The 20,438-nt window shown below is 31.3% G+C and overlaps 1 protein-coding gene across 5 annotated transcripts in view; it reads left to right on the top strand.

Moving 5' to 3' along the window:
* The first annotated feature begins 52 nt into the window (after nucleotides 1–52).
* brd2b (bromodomain containing 2b) overlaps nucleotides 53–20,438 on the top strand; it is a 22,896-nt gene continuing 2,510 nt past the window's right edge. The window contains exons 1-12 of one of the 5 annotated variants that reach the window (XR_007829447.1): nucleotides 1,237–1,381; nucleotides 3,495–3,801; nucleotides 5,538–5,675; nucleotides 6,836–6,983; nucleotides 7,139–7,314; nucleotides 8,905–9,357; nucleotides 9,473–9,601; nucleotides 13,340–13,615; nucleotides 13,808–14,052; nucleotides 15,800–16,116; nucleotides 17,601–17,729; nucleotides 19,802–20,438. The exon at nucleotides 19,802–20,438 is cut by the window's right edge and continues 756 nt beyond it. Coding sequence is in view for 4 of the 5 variants with exons in the window: in XM_051132015.1 (XP_050987972.1) it covers nucleotides 1,350–1,381; nucleotides 3,495–3,801; nucleotides 5,538–5,675; nucleotides 6,836–6,983; nucleotides 7,139–7,314; nucleotides 8,905–9,357; nucleotides 9,473–9,601; nucleotides 13,340–13,615; nucleotides 13,808–14,052; nucleotides 15,800–16,116; nucleotides 17,601–17,729; nucleotides 19,802–19,932 (2,481 nt within the window). In the remaining variant the exon portion in view is untranslated. Of the gene's footprint in view, nucleotides 59–1,236; nucleotides 1,382–3,494; nucleotides 3,802–5,537; nucleotides 5,676–6,835; nucleotides 6,984–7,138; nucleotides 7,315–8,904; nucleotides 9,358–9,472; nucleotides 9,602–13,339; nucleotides 13,616–13,807; nucleotides 14,053–15,799; nucleotides 16,117–17,600; nucleotides 17,730–19,801 lie in introns of those variants that run through there. The other 4 variants (XM_051132013.1, XM_051132012.1, XM_051132015.1 and 1 more) reach the window with 4 other exon arrangements.

Genomic DNA, 20,438 nt, shown 5'->3' with positions numbered 1-20,438 from the left:
AATCAGAGGTACAAGAGAATGTGATGCTTGTCCTTCAAGAGTCACTCTCAACTTACCTGTCTATAAAGCCTATAAAAAAAAAAAAACTGTCTTCATGTATTTCACAACACGTCAGCTTGTTATTCTTATTACGTCAGGGGCATTTTTTAGGATTTTTTACCAAGCAAAGTCTCTGAGAACCTGACACATTGTACTTCTGAAGACTCCAGGTAGGTTGCAATTCTGGAAAATGGTGGCGCTGGAGACTAAACGGTTCCTGATGGTGTCACACCTAATTCTTCACCTTAATTCCTTATTCTTTTGCAGTTAACATGCATCTTTTCTTCTCCACCTGTTTTTTCTGACCATGCAGACTCAACAAGCATTTCTCTGTCCAATGGTCAAGCTTTAACTTTGCAAATTCTTGTAATGCATTAGTATTGCATTCTTCTCATGGGCATTTAATAATTTGGACTTTTCAGTCTGGGTTAAATATTTTTTTGGCTCATTTTATCTGTAACAGAAAACATGCCTAATAATTATGCACACCTGAATATAAGGAGTTTTTCACTTCCAGCCTTCACGGACAATTATATATCACTTACAAATGATTAAATACAAAATTAATAGTAGTTATTAAGATTGTTGTGGTTTGGAATTGGTAAAATGTGCTTGGGAAAAAAATATGACCAGATTATCAACATGCCTAATAATTATGCACACAGTGTAAGGCATATTCATATAGACTTGCATTGTCACATCTATACAAAATAAAAGTTAAATCGGTGAATAAGAAACTGAATTTTGCAGGAAAAAAAAGGATCAAGGTCTCAAGGATCGAAAAAAATATTTTTGCTTATAAATATGAGACTTGGAGGTTAATATATATTTTATTTATTTTGAAAGATATATTTTTAAATAATTTAATCACGTGTTCAGTCAGTGTAGAAGCTTAATATTAAATAAATAGTATAAATAATCTACTCAGAAACTTGACTAGAATATTATTATAGTTATTTATTATTAAAACAGTTAAAATTCGTTAAGTTTAGTTTTTATCCTCACAAAATCCTCACTAGATGGTAACCGTGAGTCACACATAATAAACTCCCTTCACAGTACGCTGTACATGGGCGGTTCTACCGCCGCGGAAGGATCTGACACTAAGCCAATAAGAAACCAGTTTCAGAGGCGGGACGAATTCTGATTGGCCAGAGGCGTTCTTATATAAAAACCCAGGAGCGGAAATTGAAAGGCGCCATTTGCTCGCTGGTCGGCGCGGGGCATCTCAAGCATAAGGAGTTGAATAACAATAAAACGGGGGCGAAAACGCAGGATTCCGCACCGCAAAACAACCCCGATCCATCCGAATGGAGGCGGCCATCAACCCGTCTCTTGACAGGTAGTATCGGCGCGCCTTCGGAGCCTAGAAACTAATCCTGTGTGTGGATTTAATCACAAAGGATGAGCAAAAGGGAGGAAAGCGTTTGTTTACAAGTTCATTTTCCTTCTTGAGTGGGAAAATAACTCGTGTTACTCACTGCTCGGCGTCTTTTTGAATGAGTTCCAGCTATTAAAATAAGAGCATGCAGCGAGCATCACTGTGTTGTGGATCTGTACTGCATCATTTCCCTCCGCCATCTTCAACATTTAAAGGGCTACACCGTAACACACATTTATTCACCATGGTAACCACAGTTCCTGTCAAAATACAGTAGTTACTCTAGTTATTCCTGCAAACGCACATGCATCTATGTTAACTATATTAAAATTAATTTATCATGGCCATATAGTAGTAACTTTACTATGCTAATCGGTGCAGACTGTTTACAAAGTGGTGTGAGTGTGCACTATAAGCGTTTTGCATGGCTTGCATCTGTGTGATTGTGTTTGTGCATGCAGTCAAATTGTATAAGTGCAGTGTGAATGAGCGATTTGAATGGTGTTATTAAATGTGTGTGTGCAGGGATAGGGAGGGGTGGATGATTCATGTGGCTGCTGTCCTGTTCTGATTGGGCATGAATGCAGTGAAAGCTTGTTTACAAACAGAGAATAGGCGGGACGGACTGAATGACATTTGCTGTAGTGTCTTTTACAGTGTGTTTTACTATGCACTGATAATTTTGTCTCGCTGCTAATGCACAGTTTCCATGCACTGATCAGTTATCTATTGAATTAATGTGTCAGTAATAATTTTCTTAATGGTTTTATCCAGTGCATGTGTTTTAAGCCTTGTACATTTTTTTTTTTTTTTTTTGAAATAACGGGAATGAATTGTGGTTGTCATACTGAATAATAAAAATGAGTTTAAAATGCTAATCAGTAGATAGCAATATTTAGTAGTGTTTGACATTGTATACTATTATTTCCAGTAAAAAATTATTTATTGTTATGTAGTTACAAAACTATATATAGATATATCTATATATCTCAAAGGTTTTGGGTCAGTAAATTTATTAAATGAAATTAATTTTAAATTAATTAGCTTTGTCAAACGATTAATCGTGATTATTTGCATCCAGATTTTTTTTGTACTGTGTGTATGTGTGTGTGTGTGCATATATTTATATTTGTGTAATTTATATGTAAATGTTTAATATATAAACAACATATTTTTCTTAAATATATACATGCGTGTGTATTTATGTGCTCTTTATGTATAATAATAATTGTTTGACCATACTAAAATGAATTATTATTTATATTCAGCAAGTAAATTCACATTAAGTCTAAAAGAATTAAAAAAAAAAAAACAGTTCATATAAAATTTAATTTTTACATTATCACTGTTTTATTGTATTTTTTCATTAATTAAATGCAGTTTATTTTGGCATGTTAAATTAAAAAAAAAATAAATAAATGTAAAATATTTAGCACATTATCTAAGCCTGCTCATTATTCCCAATAAATAAAAAAAAAAAAATATATATATATATATATATATATTTATTATTATTTATTATTATTATTATATAATTTATTTATTATTATTAGTAGTAGTAGTATTAATTTTGTTTAATACAAATGTGTATATATGTATATATTTTTGGAAACTGGCATGAAGGTAGTTTAACACTACTGTTTGATGCTACTGGTTTATGCCAAAAAAAGGCCAAATATTGGGTTATCAATTGATCTGGTTTATATGTTTGTCTAGTTGTGTTTTATTAAATTCAGTTCAATTCAGATTTGTTGGTATAGTGCCTTTCACGATACATATCATTGCAAAGCAACTTTACAGCAAATTAGTTACAGCAAATTAGTTCTAGTAAAGTCTTTACAATATATTTAGTAGTAGCTTACTATTGGTGACTATGTCAAGTTGATGTACATATATTTTATGTGTGTTTTATATATGTAATGTATATAATATGGATTTTTCAGGCTACACTATGCACTAAACATTTATTTATTTATTTATAATTGCATTATTTAATTTCTAGATGCAACTCATTGTCCTCCAATCTCAACACTAAATGCTGCATGTCTTGTGTTTTGTTGATAATTTTCTGCAGCAGCTCTGTTGGAGTAGGGCTGTCTGTCATTGGTGGGATGGAGCAGAGTTCGGGCAAGCGTATTCGGAAACCCTCGTTGCTCTATGAGGGCTTCGAGAGCCCGTCTCTGCCCCACGTGCCTCCTCCCCACGTGCCTCCACCCGGACCTCCTCCGCCCCAGCAGCCACCGGTGACAGACCCCAGCCGACAAGGACGCTCCACCAATCAGCTGCAGTTCCTCCACAAGGTCTTGGTGAAAGCGCTGTGGCGGCATCATTTCGCATGGCCTTTCCATGAACCCGTGGATGCGGTCCGACTCAACTTACCTGTGAGTGAACGCTTGCTCTCTGAGAATAATTCACCCTAAAATCTTTTATGCCAAAAATCACTAGGATATTAAGTAAAGATCATGTTCCATTAAGACATTTTGTATATTTCCTTATATAAATACATCAAAACTTAATTTTTGATTAGTAATATGCATTGCTAAGAACTTTGTTTGAACAACTTTAAAGGCGATTTTCTCAATATTTGGATTTTTTTGCACCCTCAGATAAGTCTCTTATGCTTATCAAAGTTCCATTTATTTGATGTAAAATACAGAAAAAATTAATATTATGAAATATTATTGCAATAATAGTTTTCTATTTTAATATACTTTAAAATATAATTTATTTATACTTAAAATATTATTTATGTGACACTGAAGACTAAAGTAATGATGCTGAAAATTCAGCTTTGCATCACAGAAATACATTTTATTTTTGAGTATAATAAATAGAAAACCGCTATTGTATTTTGCAAAAATATTTCACAATATTACTGTATTTTTCTGTATTTTTAATCGAATAAATGCAGCCTTGATGAGCAGAAAAGTCTTCTTTAACCCTTAAATGCATGACCGTTTCACCAATCATTGTTACATACAGTACATTGAACATCTTGCTCACGTTCCTGATCTCAACCATATTCTCAAAACTATTGTTTTCAATCGTTTTACAGTGACATTTTATATTTTGTTGCATACAGAAATTGCTCTGCAGTAACGCCATTCAGACCAAATAAATTTTTGCTGATGATATTCTTTTGTTTTATGTCTGCGATAATAATGAGAGAAACATCACGTCATTATTGTCTATCAAACAGTACCATCTCGAGGACTTGGACACAAAAAATGTACTTACACTATTACACACATCGGGTCTCTAGTGACCCTATACACTTTTTACAAAAAATTGATCAGAAAACAGACGTTCTTTTATATTTTATTATTTTTTTCTTGTTTTATTGTTTATAATGAATAGATTGAGGAATACTGATGAAAGAAAGCTGATGTCAAACTTTAAAAAATGAAGGAGGGAGAGGGTAGTAAATGATGCCCTGGGTTGCTAAAGACCCGAGGTATGCATTTAAGGGTTAAAAACATTAAAAATCTTACTGATCCCAAACTTTTGAACAGCAGAGTAATGCACTATTTTGTAGAGGAGGGTCAAAATGATGATTTTCACCTGAGATTCAGAGCCAGATTATAGAGGGGTAAAAATGACTTTAGAAAGATGGCAGCGTCATTATATTATTTTGACACAGAGATTGGAAAGTCTATTAGTAAAATCTGCTGACTTTAGCAATCTGTGTTTCATTAAATGCCAATGGCGACAGTTGAAAAATGGGGAAAAAAGCACTTTTCAGGTTTTCTTTTTCAAAGTTTGCATGCTTATAACTTAAGCAGTATTAAAGATATCTTAATGTCCTTTTAGATTTTGGGTCTTAACAAACTTTTCTTCTGGTATCTTCATTTTTGAGCCCCTATATGGTTAAATTCCAGCGATAATGGGATCTCAATATGGCTATAGGAGTAAATTGTTAAATTCACAGTTGCAGCCACCCTTCATGTCAGTCCAAAACAGTGTGCTTTATTTTTTCTAGTCTATCTATCCAGAAATCTTCTGCACGTTGTTGTCATCTTGTGACACATAGAGTATCATATTACCAATAGTCCTTCTCATATTCATATGCACACATAGTATAATCTCCAATGATATTATTTCCTGTTTTTGCTTTCAGGACTACCATAAGATCATCAAACAGCCGATGGACATGGGCTCAATCAAGAAACGACTGGAGAATAACTACTACCGCACTGCCAGCGAATGCTTGCAGGACTTCAATACCATGTTCACCAACTGTTACATCTACAATAAGGTGTGTGTTGCCTTGGAAACATCCCGCAGTGCTCGTTAGGCATTACCTAAAGGTTAGAACAGAAACATAGTCATTTCATATAATTGCTGTGTTATTAAGCACTAAAATGAAATGTGAGAAATTCAAGCGGTTATAGGTGACATATGGAGAATATACGTCATTTGAAGTAGACGTACGCGGTTTAAACATGTCAAAACCATGCATTTATTAATATACATATTTTATATATATATATCTCAAGGATGCAATTAATTGATCAAAAGTGACAGTAAAAACATTTGTAATGTTACTAAGATTTAATAAATAATAAATGCTGTTCTTTTGAACTTACTATTCACCATAGAATGAGGATTTTTTTAAAATGATTTCTGAAGGATCATGTGACACTGAAGACTGGAGTAATGATGCTGAAAATTCAGTTTTGCATCACAGAAGTAAATTACATTTTAAAATATATTCAAATAGAAAACACGTTTAAATTGTAATAGTTCAAGGCATTCACATATTAACATCGATCCAGCATCTGATGCTGAAAATTCAGCATTTCATCACAGAAATAAATTACATTTTAAAGTATATTCAAATAAAAAATACATGTTTTAAATTACAATAATATTTGTGAGCTTCTGATTTTTCCAAACCCATATCAACATATCAACATCGATTCCGCAACTGATGCTGAAAATTCAGCTTTGCATCTCAGAAATAAATTACATTTTAAACTATATTCAAATAGAAAGCACATGTTTTAAATTGTAATAATATTTTCCAATTTTAATGTATTTTGATGAAATAAATGCAGCCTTGGTGAGCATAAACATTTCCAAAACATCCAAACCCAAACCTTTGTATGGAAGTGTGCATTCACATATCAACATCGATCCAGCAACTGATGCTGAAAATTCAGCTTTGCATCACAGAAATAAATTGCATTTTAAAATGTATTTAAAGAGAAAACACGTTTTAAAATATAATAATATTTTACAAGTTTATTGTATTTTTAATTAAGCTAATGCAGCCTTGGTGAGCATAAACGTTTCCAAAACTCCCAGACCCAGACTTTTGAATGGTACTGTACATTTACATTTCAACATCTATTGAGCAACTGTTGTCGTTTTTACAATTTTCTACAGAAGTGTACATTGTGAATTGTTTTTCAGCCTACAGATGACATTGTGCTGATGGCTCAGTCTCTAGAGAAGGTCTTCTTACAGAAGGTTGCCCAGATGCCACAGGAAGAGATTGAGTTGCCCCCTCCTACCCCTAAAGGCAGAGGAGCAAAAACCATTAAAGGACGTAGAGGCAGAGGTGAGCTCACGGTCATATAATTTGTAGCATCACATTTGTAGCTAATTCTGGCCTGGGATATTCAGACAAGGAGATATCGCCAGACTGACATGTAAAGCAGTCAGTCAACCAACCAGTCTGTCACATTTGCAAAACGTATGCTGTATTTCTATCAGGAGGAGGAAGTGTTACGTCAGCTCACCAGGTGCCTGCCGTGTCTCAGTCGGCGTACTCTCCTTCTTCACCCGACACGCCAGATTCACGGTTTTCCACGCCTCCACAGACCCTGCTGAGCAGCAGCGGCCCACCTCCACAACTGATGACCCCACCACCCACCCAACCCACTGCAAAAGTACATACACACATGTTTCAGAGCATCACTCTGTGATGTTTTACATGGCTGATACTGGAAATCATCATCTGGCTCGTCTTAAGTTACTTGTTGGTCCATTTAGAGTTGTCAAAAGGTACCTGAAATTTTAAAAACGTCCATTTCCCGCTCACATTTGAGCGCTGTTGAGCCGATTTTTAAACATCGCTGATTGGCCATAGTGTTCACGCGCTCAACAGACATGACTGTGATTGGCTATAATGAAGCGATTCACGCTCCTCACCGAGCGCTCACACATAAGCCCAACGGGAGCGTTTGAAAGTCGCGTCTGTCAGCGGATCCGTCTATATGCAGATGTATTAGGGATCCACCGACACAAGTGGCTTTTAAACGAACCCGGTCCCTTTTGACAACCCTAGGTCCATTATATTGTATTATATTATATTGTATTGTATTATATTGTGTTATATTGTATTATTTAATATTATATAGTTTTATAATGAAGTATAGTATAAATTATTATTTAATAATAATAATAAAAAAAATATAAAAAATAATATAAATAAATATGTACAGAAATAAATAAATATACACCCACTGGTTTGAAAATTTAGTTATATTAATAAGTAAATAAAATAAAAAAAATATATAAAATAAAATATATTTACTTTATGAGTAAATATTATTTTATATTTATTATTATATTATTTATATTTGTTTATTCAGTGTTATGTACATTTATTAATGATAATAAAAATTAAATAAAATTAAATAAATACATATATTATTTTTTTTTATATCTGTGTGTTTAATGTTATGTAAATTTTTTTTTTTAAAAATTAAATTAATACTTTTGTTTATCAAGAGTGCATCAAACTGCACAAGTAACAGTTAAGGCTTTTACATTCTTAAATATAAATGCATTTAAATAAATGCTGTTCCTTTTTTTAAATAAAAATGTATTAATTAAAAAGTAATAATTAAACAATTTAAAAATGTATCAGCTTCAACAGATATATTAAAACCAATCAAAAAGTGGTTACAACATTGATAATAATAAAAATGTTTCTTGAGCACCAAATCAACATATTAATCAGCATATTAGAATGATTCTCTGAAGGATCATGTGACACTGAACATGAAATGATGCTGAAAATCCAGGTTTACATGGCAGAAATAAATTGCATTTAAAAATATATTCAAATAGAAAACAGATATTTTAAACTGTAATAATATTTCACAATATTACTATTTTTACTGTTTTTCTTATCAGCTTTTGTGAGCATAAGAGGCTTTTTTGTGTATTTAATCATTTTAATGTATTATTTCTTTTTTATTTAATTAATGCGTTATTATAATAAAAACAACTTCTATTTTATATATTCATATGATCAGTATTTGGTGTAAAAATACACCATAGATTAGCCCATGCTACTTGTGTGCAATATTTCAAGCCTTCTGAAGCTTTTCAATAAAAATGCTTAAGGAGCAGACGTGAAGTTTTATTAATTATTCACTAAAAATGTTGCTTTCAAACATTTTCAGCTGCTGGTAGGTTCACTTGAGTATCTAGCACTAAATGAGAGCCGTATGTCTTTGTTCTCTCCGCAGAAGAAGGGTGTGAAGCGTAAAGCCGACACCACCACTCCCACTACACTCAGCTTCCCTGTGACAGCAGGTGCTCGAATGGGAGGCATGGGGAAAGGTCACGGCTCGATCGGAGAGATGCCGCACTCGCTCTCCTCCATGCCCGTGGACTGTTCACCCAGCATGGGCGTGAACGACCCCACCCACCTCCAGCCCGTCCTAGGGCGACCCCTGTCCCGTCGTCCCATCAAACCTCCACGTAAGGACCTGCCTGACTCAATACGGCCCCATCAGCCGTCGCGGCGGGGGAAACTAAGCAAGCAGCTTCGCTATTGCAGTGGCGTCCTTAAAGAACTGCTGTCCAAAAAACACGCTGCGTACGCTTGGCCCTTCTACAAACCTGTGGACGCGTCAACACTGGGCCTGCACGACTACCACGATATTATCAAACACCCCATGGACCTCAGCACCATCAAGGTGATCCGTTTGGATATATACATGCTTCCACTGCTGATTTTTGGCTTAGGAAAAGTCCTGGTAGCATTAAAGCAATCTGAGATGATGTAGTACTTCTCTGTTTTGTGTTTCTCAGAGGAAGATGGACGAGCGTGAGTACAGAGATGCCCAGCAGTTCAGCGCTGATGTGAGACTCATGTTCTCCAACTGCTACAAGTACAACCCACCTGATCACGACGTGGTCGCCATGGCTCGAAAACTGCAGGTACGTGAACTCGGCTGCCTCTGTGATGATCTTAAAATAGGCTTCTGTTTTTGTGCAAAATGTCACGTGGATTTAACCTGGACATGTCAGAGACAGGTTTCTTAGCCTTCAGCCTATCTAGTAATTGTTTTTGCTGATAACTAGATTGATTTATATGTTGATAACATTTATTTTTTTTAAATGTATATTAATTAGTATTAGTATTACTACTAATTTTAGTATGTTAAATATTATTAATTATTTATTTTTTTTGTTTGATTGGAGAAAATGAAGCCTGATATTATTTGTCAAACTGAGAGTGATTTAAAAAAAATTTTAAATATTAAATTTAAATGTTTTAGTTAGATAATATCAGTTGTTGTTATTATATTAATTTTTTGCTCATTTTAATATTTTACATTCTTATTTATTTTTTTACTTGATTAAAGAAAATAAAGTGATATTATTTGCTTCTAATATCAGGCTAGTCAAACTGACAATGATTAAAAATATTTTAAATACAATTAAAACATATAATAATTTTTTTTTCTTTTTGTTTAGATAATATCAGATTATTGTTGTTGTTGTTATTATTATTAGGGGCCAAGCACCGAAGGTGCGATGGCACCTATTGTATCTGTTGCCGTTCTTATTATTCTGCTTCTTCTTCTTCTTCCGTTTCTTCCGCCGCAAGTCTATGGCAGCCCATAGAACCGCTTGCGGGAAAGTTGTATAATTTTGCACACTGATAGAGGACAGTCTCAACATTAACCATAGCAAGTTTGGAGTCTCTAACTCAAACTCTCTAGCGCCACCACTTGTCCAAACTTTCAAAAGATTTATGCTAATAACGTTTGAACCGTAAGCCACACAACAAAAATTCTTTTTTCCTCTGATTCCTTGGCTTATGCCGAGTCGAATGGACACCAAAATTCAAAAATCGTAAGGTTTAGTTTTTTCGCTATTCTCAATTGTTCGTAAAACCTACTTTTTCGAACTCGTCCTAGGCCGTTGCACCGATTGTCACAAAAATTGATCCAGATCATCTTCAGACCATGCTGGCAAAAAGTTATGGAATTCAAGTCGATTCGTCCAGCCGTTCACGAATAACACGCGAAAGAATTCTACGAAAAGCTAGCAAAAATCAATGTGAGGCTATATCTCCGTAACAGTTTGTCATATTGACACCAAACTTGGTGTGTGTTATAACAAGCATGACCTGAGCCTACCTGCAGTGTTTCGGTGCAGTGCCCCCTAGTGGTCAGGAGATACGAAAAATGGCTATTTTTCTTTATAACGTCTGAATGATTTGTCCAAAAATCACAAAACTGGTCTCTTTAGATTCGGTGTGTCATACCGAGTCGAACCATATCCAATTTTCCCATGTCAGCCATTTTGGGTGTCGACCATTTTGAATTTAGCTTTAAAATGCTGTATCTTGAGAACGGATTAGCGTATCGTTTCGACATTAATTACAAAAATGTTCGGCACCATGCCCTGAATGTACATAAAAATTTTGGGGCCAGCGCCACCTTGTGGTCAAAAGCTATAACTAAATTTAAAAAAATGCTAATAACTTTTGCGTACATTAGCCTATTGAAATGTAACTGATTTTGATAGATTCCTTCGGTCATGCTGAGAACACCGATACCAATTTTGCCAATTTTGGCTGAACTTCCTGTCCGCCATTTTGATTCATGTGGAAAACCTACTTTTTCGAACTCCTCCTAGACCGTTAGTCCAATTTTCACTAAATTTGACTCAGATCATCTTCAGACCATGCTGACAAAAAGTTATGGATTTTGTGTCGATACACGAAACCGTTTTCGTTTAGCGCATCAACGAATTTACTGGAAAGATGCCAAATTGCATCCGAGTCTGTATCTCTGCAAAGCTTTGACATATTGACACCAAATTTTATATGTGCTATTGTCACCACACTCTGACCAAGCCACATCAATTTGGTAACAGTGCCACCTATGGGTCAGAAGTAATACGCCATTCACTAAACATTAATAATGAAATTTACAAAAATGCTAATAACTTCTGTTTACATTAGCCTATTGTAATGAAACTGATGCCAATAGATTCTTTGGGTCAAGCCGAGAACATTGATATCCATTATGCCGAAATTGGCCAAACTTCCTGTCCTCCATTTTGATTAATGTACAAAACCTACTTTTTCGATCTCCTCCTAGACCGTTAGTCCAATCTTCACCAAATTTGACTCAGATCATCTTCAGACCATGCTGGCAAAAAGTTATGAATTTCGTGTCGATACACGAAACCGTTTTCGTTTAGAGTATCAACGAATTTGCTGGAAAGATGCCAAACTACATCTGAGGCTGTATCTCTGCAAAGCTTTGACATAATGATGGCAAACTTTGTGTGTGTCATTGTCATTTCACACAGAACACGTCACATCAATTTGAAAACAGCACCACCTGTTGGTCAAAAGTGATAAGCCATTAAATTTTATTACGATTGGTTGTATTTATGATTTTTCAGCCATTTCAATTGATCTTATCCTAAAATGATCTTAATTACTCATTTTTGTAGTCGGTCTGCTGCTCCTTGCCATGCTTAGCTCCTCATTCTGCCTCTTTTGTGCTTGGCCCCGTAATTGCTGCTTGCAGCTATATTTATATTAATTTATTGCTCATTTTAATATTTCACATTCTTTTTTTTTTCTTTTTTTTTTACTTGATTGGAGAAAATAAAACCTGATATTATTTGCTTCCAATTTCACCCTAGTCAAATGGAGAGTGATTTAAAAAAATATTTTAAATGTAAGTTTAATAATCTTGTAATAATAATAATAATAATATTATATCAATATATTATTTTATTTTTAACTTGATTAGAGAAAATGAAGCCTGATATTATTTGCTTCTAATATCAGCCTAGTCAAATTTGAGTGATTTGAAAAATATTTTAATAAAATTAAAACAAATATATTTGGATAATATCAGTTATTATTATTGTTGTTGTTGTTGTTGTTGTTGTTGTTGTTGTTGTTGTTGTTGTTGTTGTTAATAATAATAATAATAATAATAATAATAATAATTTATTACTTATTTTAATGTTTCACATTTTTATTTTATTTTTTTTACTTGATTGGAGAAAATGGAGAATTGGAGATAGCCTAGTCAAACTGAGAATGATTTAAAAAATGTATAATTTAAAATAATAATAATAATAAAAATATATATTTTTTTTTTTTTTTATTTGAGATAATATCAGTTATTTTTTTATTATTTTTATTGCTATTACTGATTTCAGTATTTTAAATATTCTTGTTTATATTTTTATTTGATTGTAGAAAATGAAGTATGTTGATATGAACTGGTTGATCTAAGAGTAATTATATATATAAAATTTTAGATAATCTATGTTTTATGTGTACTGTTGTAATTACTTGTAATTTATTTGTTGTAATTTATTATATATATATATATATATATATATATATATATATATATATATATATATATAGTTATATATTTAAAAGAAATTACATTAAAATTTGTGTATTTTACAAAATTTAAAAAAATTTTTTTGATATTAGCCGCCTACTCAAATTATTATAATAAAAATAAAATATAAAGTAATTAATTAAACTTGAATAATAGAATAATATATGCTTATTTTGGGAAATTTTTTGAATTTCCTAAAAAAAATATATTTGTTAGAATTTTTGATAGGATTGCCCTCTTACAGATGTTATGTTTTAATATTCTTCCCTTTCTCTTTGCACAGGACGTGTTTGAGTTCCGCTTCGCAAAGATGCCTGACGAGGTCTCTGAGGAGGAGGAATTGTCTCCCTTGCCACTGGGACGGAACATAGGCATGCTGGGAATGCACCACTCTTCCTCTTCATCGTCATCCTCCTCGTCTTCATCGTCGTCTTCCTCCTCGTCGGAGAGCGAGCCAAGCAGCGACAGTGAACCGAGCAGCGACAGCAGCCCGAGCTCTGACAGTGAGGAGGAAAGAGCTCAACGCCTGGCCCAACTGCAGGACCAGGTGTGTACTCAGGTACACAAACCTTCCTGTTACGCTCTAATTCATATATGCACATGATTAATTTGATATATGTCTCTAGTCATATCCATTTACGCATCCTTATAATAACTTAGATGTTAATCTAAAGAAAAAGTGTCATGACTTTGACTGTCATAACTCAATAGTAGCTTTGATCTTTTAACTTGTAGTATGTCTGTGTTTTAGCTCAGAGCGGTACATGAGCAGCTGGCAGCCCTCTCCTCCGGCCCGATTGTCAAACCCAAAAGGAAACGGGAGAAGAAGAAGGACAAGAAGAAGAAAAAGAAGCCTGAGAAACGCAGAGGAAGTCGAAGTTTGATGAGTGATGAGCGGGACAAACCTGCCAAACTGTCTAAAAGCAAATCCAGCCGAGCTTCGCTTTCATCCACACAGAGCAAGAAAGGCCCTGCGAAGAAAAGCAGCAAGAACAAGTGTGTATTTTTCATTTTTCTTGTTCTTATTGAAAGTGTAGATAATATGGATGGAAATTATATTATTCTGTTTGAATAGTGTGTGCAGACTAGTGTTGTTACTTAACTATGACTAAATAATAAAATAGTTTTTCGCTACTTGACAAGAAATCAGAAATACAATAGAAATTAGACTGAATAGAAAAATAGAATAGAAAATTAGAACTATAAAAAAAAAACAAAAAAAAACAAATTGAAACTGAAAAAATAAAACTAATTGAAAATATACTGTATTATAATAGTATATAAACAATACGAAAACAGCACTGGTCCAAACCATATTTTGTATAGGTCTGTATGTTATTTTAATTAATAATAATTAATTTGAACAAAAAAATACATTCTTTAATACACTCAACTTTAATACATGTATCATTATCTATTATTATTCTGTTATTTTAAATAATAATTAATTTGAATAAAAATACATTCTTTAATACACTCTACACGCTTTATTTTATGTATCATTATCTAAACATATTTCATTTTTATTTTATAATTTTAAACTATAAATAGTATAAAAGTAATTTAGCTAAATGTTAAGAACAATCAGTTAAATACACCGGTTAATAAAAATAATAAAAATAATTTTTTAATATATATTAGATGAAGAAGAAATTAGAAATGTTGCATTGGCAACTAAAGTAAATTTAAGATGTAGTGCAAAAATGAATAAAATTGAAAAAAAAAAAAAAAAAAAAATTAAATCTATTTAGAAAAATGTAAAAAAAAAAAAAGACAAAATCACGTAAAATTACAACTAACACTAAAATTTAAACTGAAAAAAAAGATAAAATACAATATATTATAATGTATTAGTATAGTATAGTATAGTATAGTATAGTATAGTATAGTATATAAACAGTACGAAAACAACACTTGTCCAAGTTATATTTTCTATAGGTATATATTGTAAATTATATTATATATGGATTTTTCTTTTTTTTTTTTTTTTACATTTTAGTTAATAATAATTAATTAATTAATTTTTTAATAAAAATAAATTCTTTAATACATTCTACTTAATTACAGGTATCATTATCTAAAACATTTCATTTAACTTTTTTGATCCACTCCAGATGTTGACTACTATATAATTAATTATTTTTAATAAAAATACATTCTTTAATAAATTCTACTTAAATACAGGTATCATTATCTAATATATATTTCATTTTTTTATTTTTACAACCAGTTATCTACGTCAGTTAATAAAAATAATAAAAATTATTTTTTGCTAATTGAAATGAATCTGAAATACAATAAAAATAATAATAAAAAAAAAAAATTATCGAAAAACTATTTTGTATAATCCTTTTTTTTTGTGTAGTAGTAAATAATTAATAATTAATATTTTAAATAAAATTGTGTTCAACATGTATCTAAAACATATTTCATTTTTTTACTTTTATATTTTTTTCATTTTTAATGTGCAGTTTATTGCAACAAAAAAATTATTTCTAAATGTTATGAACAACCAGTTTCTGACCAGTTCAGTTAGTGAGTTGTTGGATTAACAGTAGACTGATTTACCACAATAACCAAAGATATGAATGAACCATAGTAACATTAAAGATCTTAACTGGGAGCTAAAATGTTCTCATAAGCAGCAACAAATGTTCAGTTACTAGCCCAGATCTTTAACCAGTAGCTGCACCCTCCCTCTGTTCACTATTACAAGTCTCTTTTGTTTTATTTACTCTGACAGGAACACAAAGAAATCATCCTCATCTCGTTTCACGCCGGCTGCTGCCGTCCCTTTGCCGCACTACGACTCTGAGGAGGAAGAGGACGGTCTTCCCATGAGTTACGACGACAAGCGGCAGCTCAGCCTGGACATCAACAAGCTGCCCGGGGAGAAACTGGGCCGCGTGGTGCACATCATCCAGTCGCGGGAGCCTTCGCTGCGCGACACCAACCCGGAGGAGATCGAAATCGATTTTGAAACGCTGAAGCCGTCTACGCTGCGTGAGCTCGAGCGATACGTTATGACCTGCCTGCGCAAGAAACCGCGCAAACCATACGGTGAGCTGAGATTTAATGCTTGTTAGCTATGACACCCTGAGTGAAGCTAGATGAAAAAGCTTGAAAGAATCTACAATTTAAGTTAATGTCACAAGTTTTCATATGCATCATAATTTGCAATTGGTTGCCAACTTGCTGTCAAAATTTGTTGTTATGATTAATGGTCTAAGTTAAAAATAAATAAATAAATACAATTAATTTGATTAAATAAAAACACCAAATAAATACTTTTTTTCATTTATTATTCATTTAATTTATCTTTAAATGATGTACTTTGATTAATGTGGTTGTGCACAATTCATTTTTATACTTTTTTTAAATTTTTTTTTTTTTTTTTATTTATACATCCTTTTAATAAGTTATAACAATCAAATCAAAATGAAAATGTTTTATATTTGTTTTACACAACATTTTTGTATTTTAAATGCATAATGCTAACTATTTAACTTATTCTTCATATGTTAATATATATATATATATATATATATATATATATATATATAAATATAAATAAACAGTTAATCTTTGAATTATTTAATTTATATATATATATATATATATATATATACATATGTATATCTATCTCTTCAGTCTAAATATTTATGATTTTCAAATTTTTTTTATATATATTTTTATATACATAATCTTCAAATTATATCTAATTTAGTAAATGTGTAAAATAAATATACATTTAATTTACGTGTTTACTGTATCTTTAAATTAAATATTTTGGTATATATCAGCTTTGTAATCTTCAGTTTAAATGATTTTTTAAAATTGATATTTTACTTTTATTTTAAATTTTGATTTTTTTTAACACATTTTTATATATGCAATATAATTAATCTTTATTTATATCTAGTAAATACTATGTCAAATAAATATACATTTAAATGTACATTTTGGTATCATATATATATTGGCCTTGTAATCTTCAGTTTAAATGATTTTTATGATTTTTTTATTTTTTTATTTTAAGTTTTTTTTTTATATATATATACAAGTCATCTTCCAATTATTTATTTCTAACTTAGTAAATATTATGTAAAATAAATATACATTTAATTTACATTTTTACTTAATTTTGAAATTAAATATTTTGGTATCATATATTTGCTTTGTAATCTTCAGTTTGTTTTTTATGATATTCTTAATTTAAAATTTAAAATGTTGTTTTTAAGATATATTTTTAAATATAATGAATCTATAAATTATTTCTAATTTAGCAAATATTCTGCAAAATAAATATAATTTAATTTACATTTTTGCTTTATCTTTAAATTAATTATTTTGGTATCATATATATTGGCTTTGTCATGTGTATTAACTTTATGTTGGTCAATGGCAACTCTGCTCTCTAAAATATCAGCATCAACCATCAACAAAAAAAAAAAAAAATCAGTATTGGTTGACCACTAGTTATAATGCATGTTTTATTTGTTGTGCGATGCATCAAGTGTAACCTAGATCCGTCCTGTGTGCAGTGGTGAAGAAGGGAGGAGGTGGGAAGAGCCGAGAGGAACTGGCTCTGGAGAAGAAGAGAGAGCTGGAAAGGAGATTACAGGATGTGAGCGGACAGCTGAACTCTGCCAAGAAACCCCAGAAACCCAAAGGTAGGGCTGATGTATTACGTTTTCCTGCTGCTCTATTATGTCTTGGTGTCCACGCTCTGATGGCCCGAGGCTGGTGTAATCAAGGTTCAGGCCAGTGTTGCCTTTATGGGGCAATTTAGTTTGAGCGTACAGAGCTGATGTTGTACAAGCACTCAACAACAGAGAGAGCACAGGTGAAAAACACTACACACCAGACAAGATCTTATGCTCAAAGACTGCTAGAAAGGAAAAAAAAAATGCCACGGACATGCCGCAAGATACGATTTAACAGATACTGGGGGCTGCATGATTAATCAAAATAAAACCGAAATCGTGATGATTATGGCTTAGTGATTACAGTGTTTTCAGCAGCTAAGAGCAGCTTGGTTCACAATTAATGCCACTCCACACAAACTTGCAATTTGGGAACACAGCATTTGTCAACCATCTTCCTTCTGTAATGAGAAGTGCTTATAAACCAGCTGTTGTCAACAAAAGAAAAGGCTTTAAGAGCTTCCTGCGATTTTCCAACAAAATAAAAAAGCTTAATGGTTTAACATTTGAAAATGAAGAAATTAAGACAGCCATAAATATTGGAATTGTATTGTTAAATTATTATTAAATAAATTATTTAGAAAATATATAGATATTTTTAGTTTTTTTTTTTTTTGTAAGTATTAAAAAAAGAATATATAGAAAATAGAATAGAAAATATTAAAAGTATTAGAATTTTTTTATACGGTTACTTTAAAAACTTATTACAGGAGTAATATTTAATAATGTTTATTAATTTATCTATTATTTGTTAATAATTTAAAAAACTATTTCAAAAAATAATATTTTAATTGTATTAAAATAAAGAATAGTAAAAATGATAGAAAATATTCTAACAATAATTAAATTATTAAATTATAATAGTTTATTTTTTTGTTATTTTAGTTGTATTATTATAAAATGTATATTACAATACTAATATATTAATTTTTCACTAAAATGCAATAAAAAATAATAATAATAATGTTATTATTATTATTATTATTATTAATGTCATAAAAATAGCCAAAATTATAGCAAATGTTGTAGTATTAATTGAATTATCAATGAAAATATTTTTGCACTTTTTTTATATTTTAGATTATTTTAAAATATTTATTACAATGGTAATATTTACATTTTTATAAAAAAATAAGAATGATGATAATAATAAATTATTATTGTTATTATTATTGTCACTATTATTGTCATAAAAATAGTCAAAATTATAGAAAATATTATAGTATCAATTAAATTATAATAAATTATTTTTTGTACTTGTTATATTTTATATTATTTTAAAATGTTTATTACGATAGTAATATTTCACATTTGTATTAAATATAATAATAATAATAATAATAATAATAATTAAAATAAAATAAAAAAATAGCCAAATTATAGAAAATATTATAGTACTAATTAAATGATCATAATTTAAAATATGTTTGCACTTTTTATATTTTATAATATTTTAATTTTTTTATTACAATAGTAATATTTAAATTTTTATTAAATAATAATAATAATAATAATAATAATAATAATTTTCTTCTTCTTCTTTTTCTTCTTCTTCTTATTCTTATTATAATTATTATTGTCATAAAAATAGGCAACATTATAGAACATATAGTATAATTTAAATTATAATAAATCATTTTTTGTACTTGTTATATTTTATATTAAAATATTTATTACAATAGTAATATTTCAAATTTTTATTTAGCAATAATAATAATAATAATAATTACTATATGTTTAGCTGTTGTATTCTAAGCTATTATAAACCTTTATGAAAATTTAGCACTTGAGAACAAGGTTTATTTTTAGTAATTTTCCCTATTGTTTTTTTAAATATACTTTGCTTCCATTTTCACAAATATGTTGCTAAAATAACAATTTTTCATCATTGATCTGTTTCTTTTCACTGTTGCCAGATCAAGTAAAAATCTTCCCTACCAAGTCAACAGCAAAACTCGCTGTTGTTGAGCCCTGCTGGGTTCCACCCGCAAAACCAGTTTCCTTCCCCACTGAAAACCTGTTTTGTTTTTATCTTCCAGTGGAGAAGCCGAGCGGCGCGGAGCCTCACGCCATGCCGTCACGTCTCAGCGCCAGCAGCTCCAGCTCAGACTCCTCCTCATCGTCCTCCTCCTCATCCTCATCTGACACCAGTGACTCTGACTCCAGGTGAAGAGGACTCTGGGAAGGCACAGGAAGAACACAGAAGAGACGCGTTGACTCCGTGCCTCCTGAATCCAGAACTATGTTTACTTCAGTGTAAAATAATGTACATACTATGTAGGATTTTTTTTCTTTTATAAAGAAGACTTTTACCAAAATGCCCATAATGGGAGACTCTGTTGAGAGTGTGTAATCAGAACTACGATTCTTAGTTGATGAAATAGCTTGTTGTTTTGTTTTGCTTCCATTTGGACCGTTTAATTTAGTCTTTGAACATCTATTGCTTCTCTTTGCATTGCTTTAAGATCAAATTGAGCAACCAAAACATGCATTAAGGTTTATAAAGGACCTTCAGTGGGGAAATGAGAAAGAAATGACAAAATTAAGAGTTTGCATTTGCATTGGCTTTAAAATGTTTTGTACGTATGATATATTCTGAGTAGTTCAGTAACTTTCCATACGGTTTTGCAGTTCGTGTTCATCATGGAGTGAGTGAATTTTTGATATTGCTTTGAT

This window comes from Labeo rohita, chromosome 16, assembly GCF_022985175.1.
Source record: "Labeo rohita strain BAU-BD-2019 chromosome 16, IGBB_LRoh.1.0, whole genome shotgun sequence".
NCBI classification, from domain to species: Eukaryota; Metazoa; Chordata; class Actinopteri; order Cypriniformes; family Cyprinidae; genus Labeo; species Labeo rohita.
Note: the sequence above shows the minus strand (reverse complement) of the source record. Positions and strands in the feature narration are given on the sequence as shown.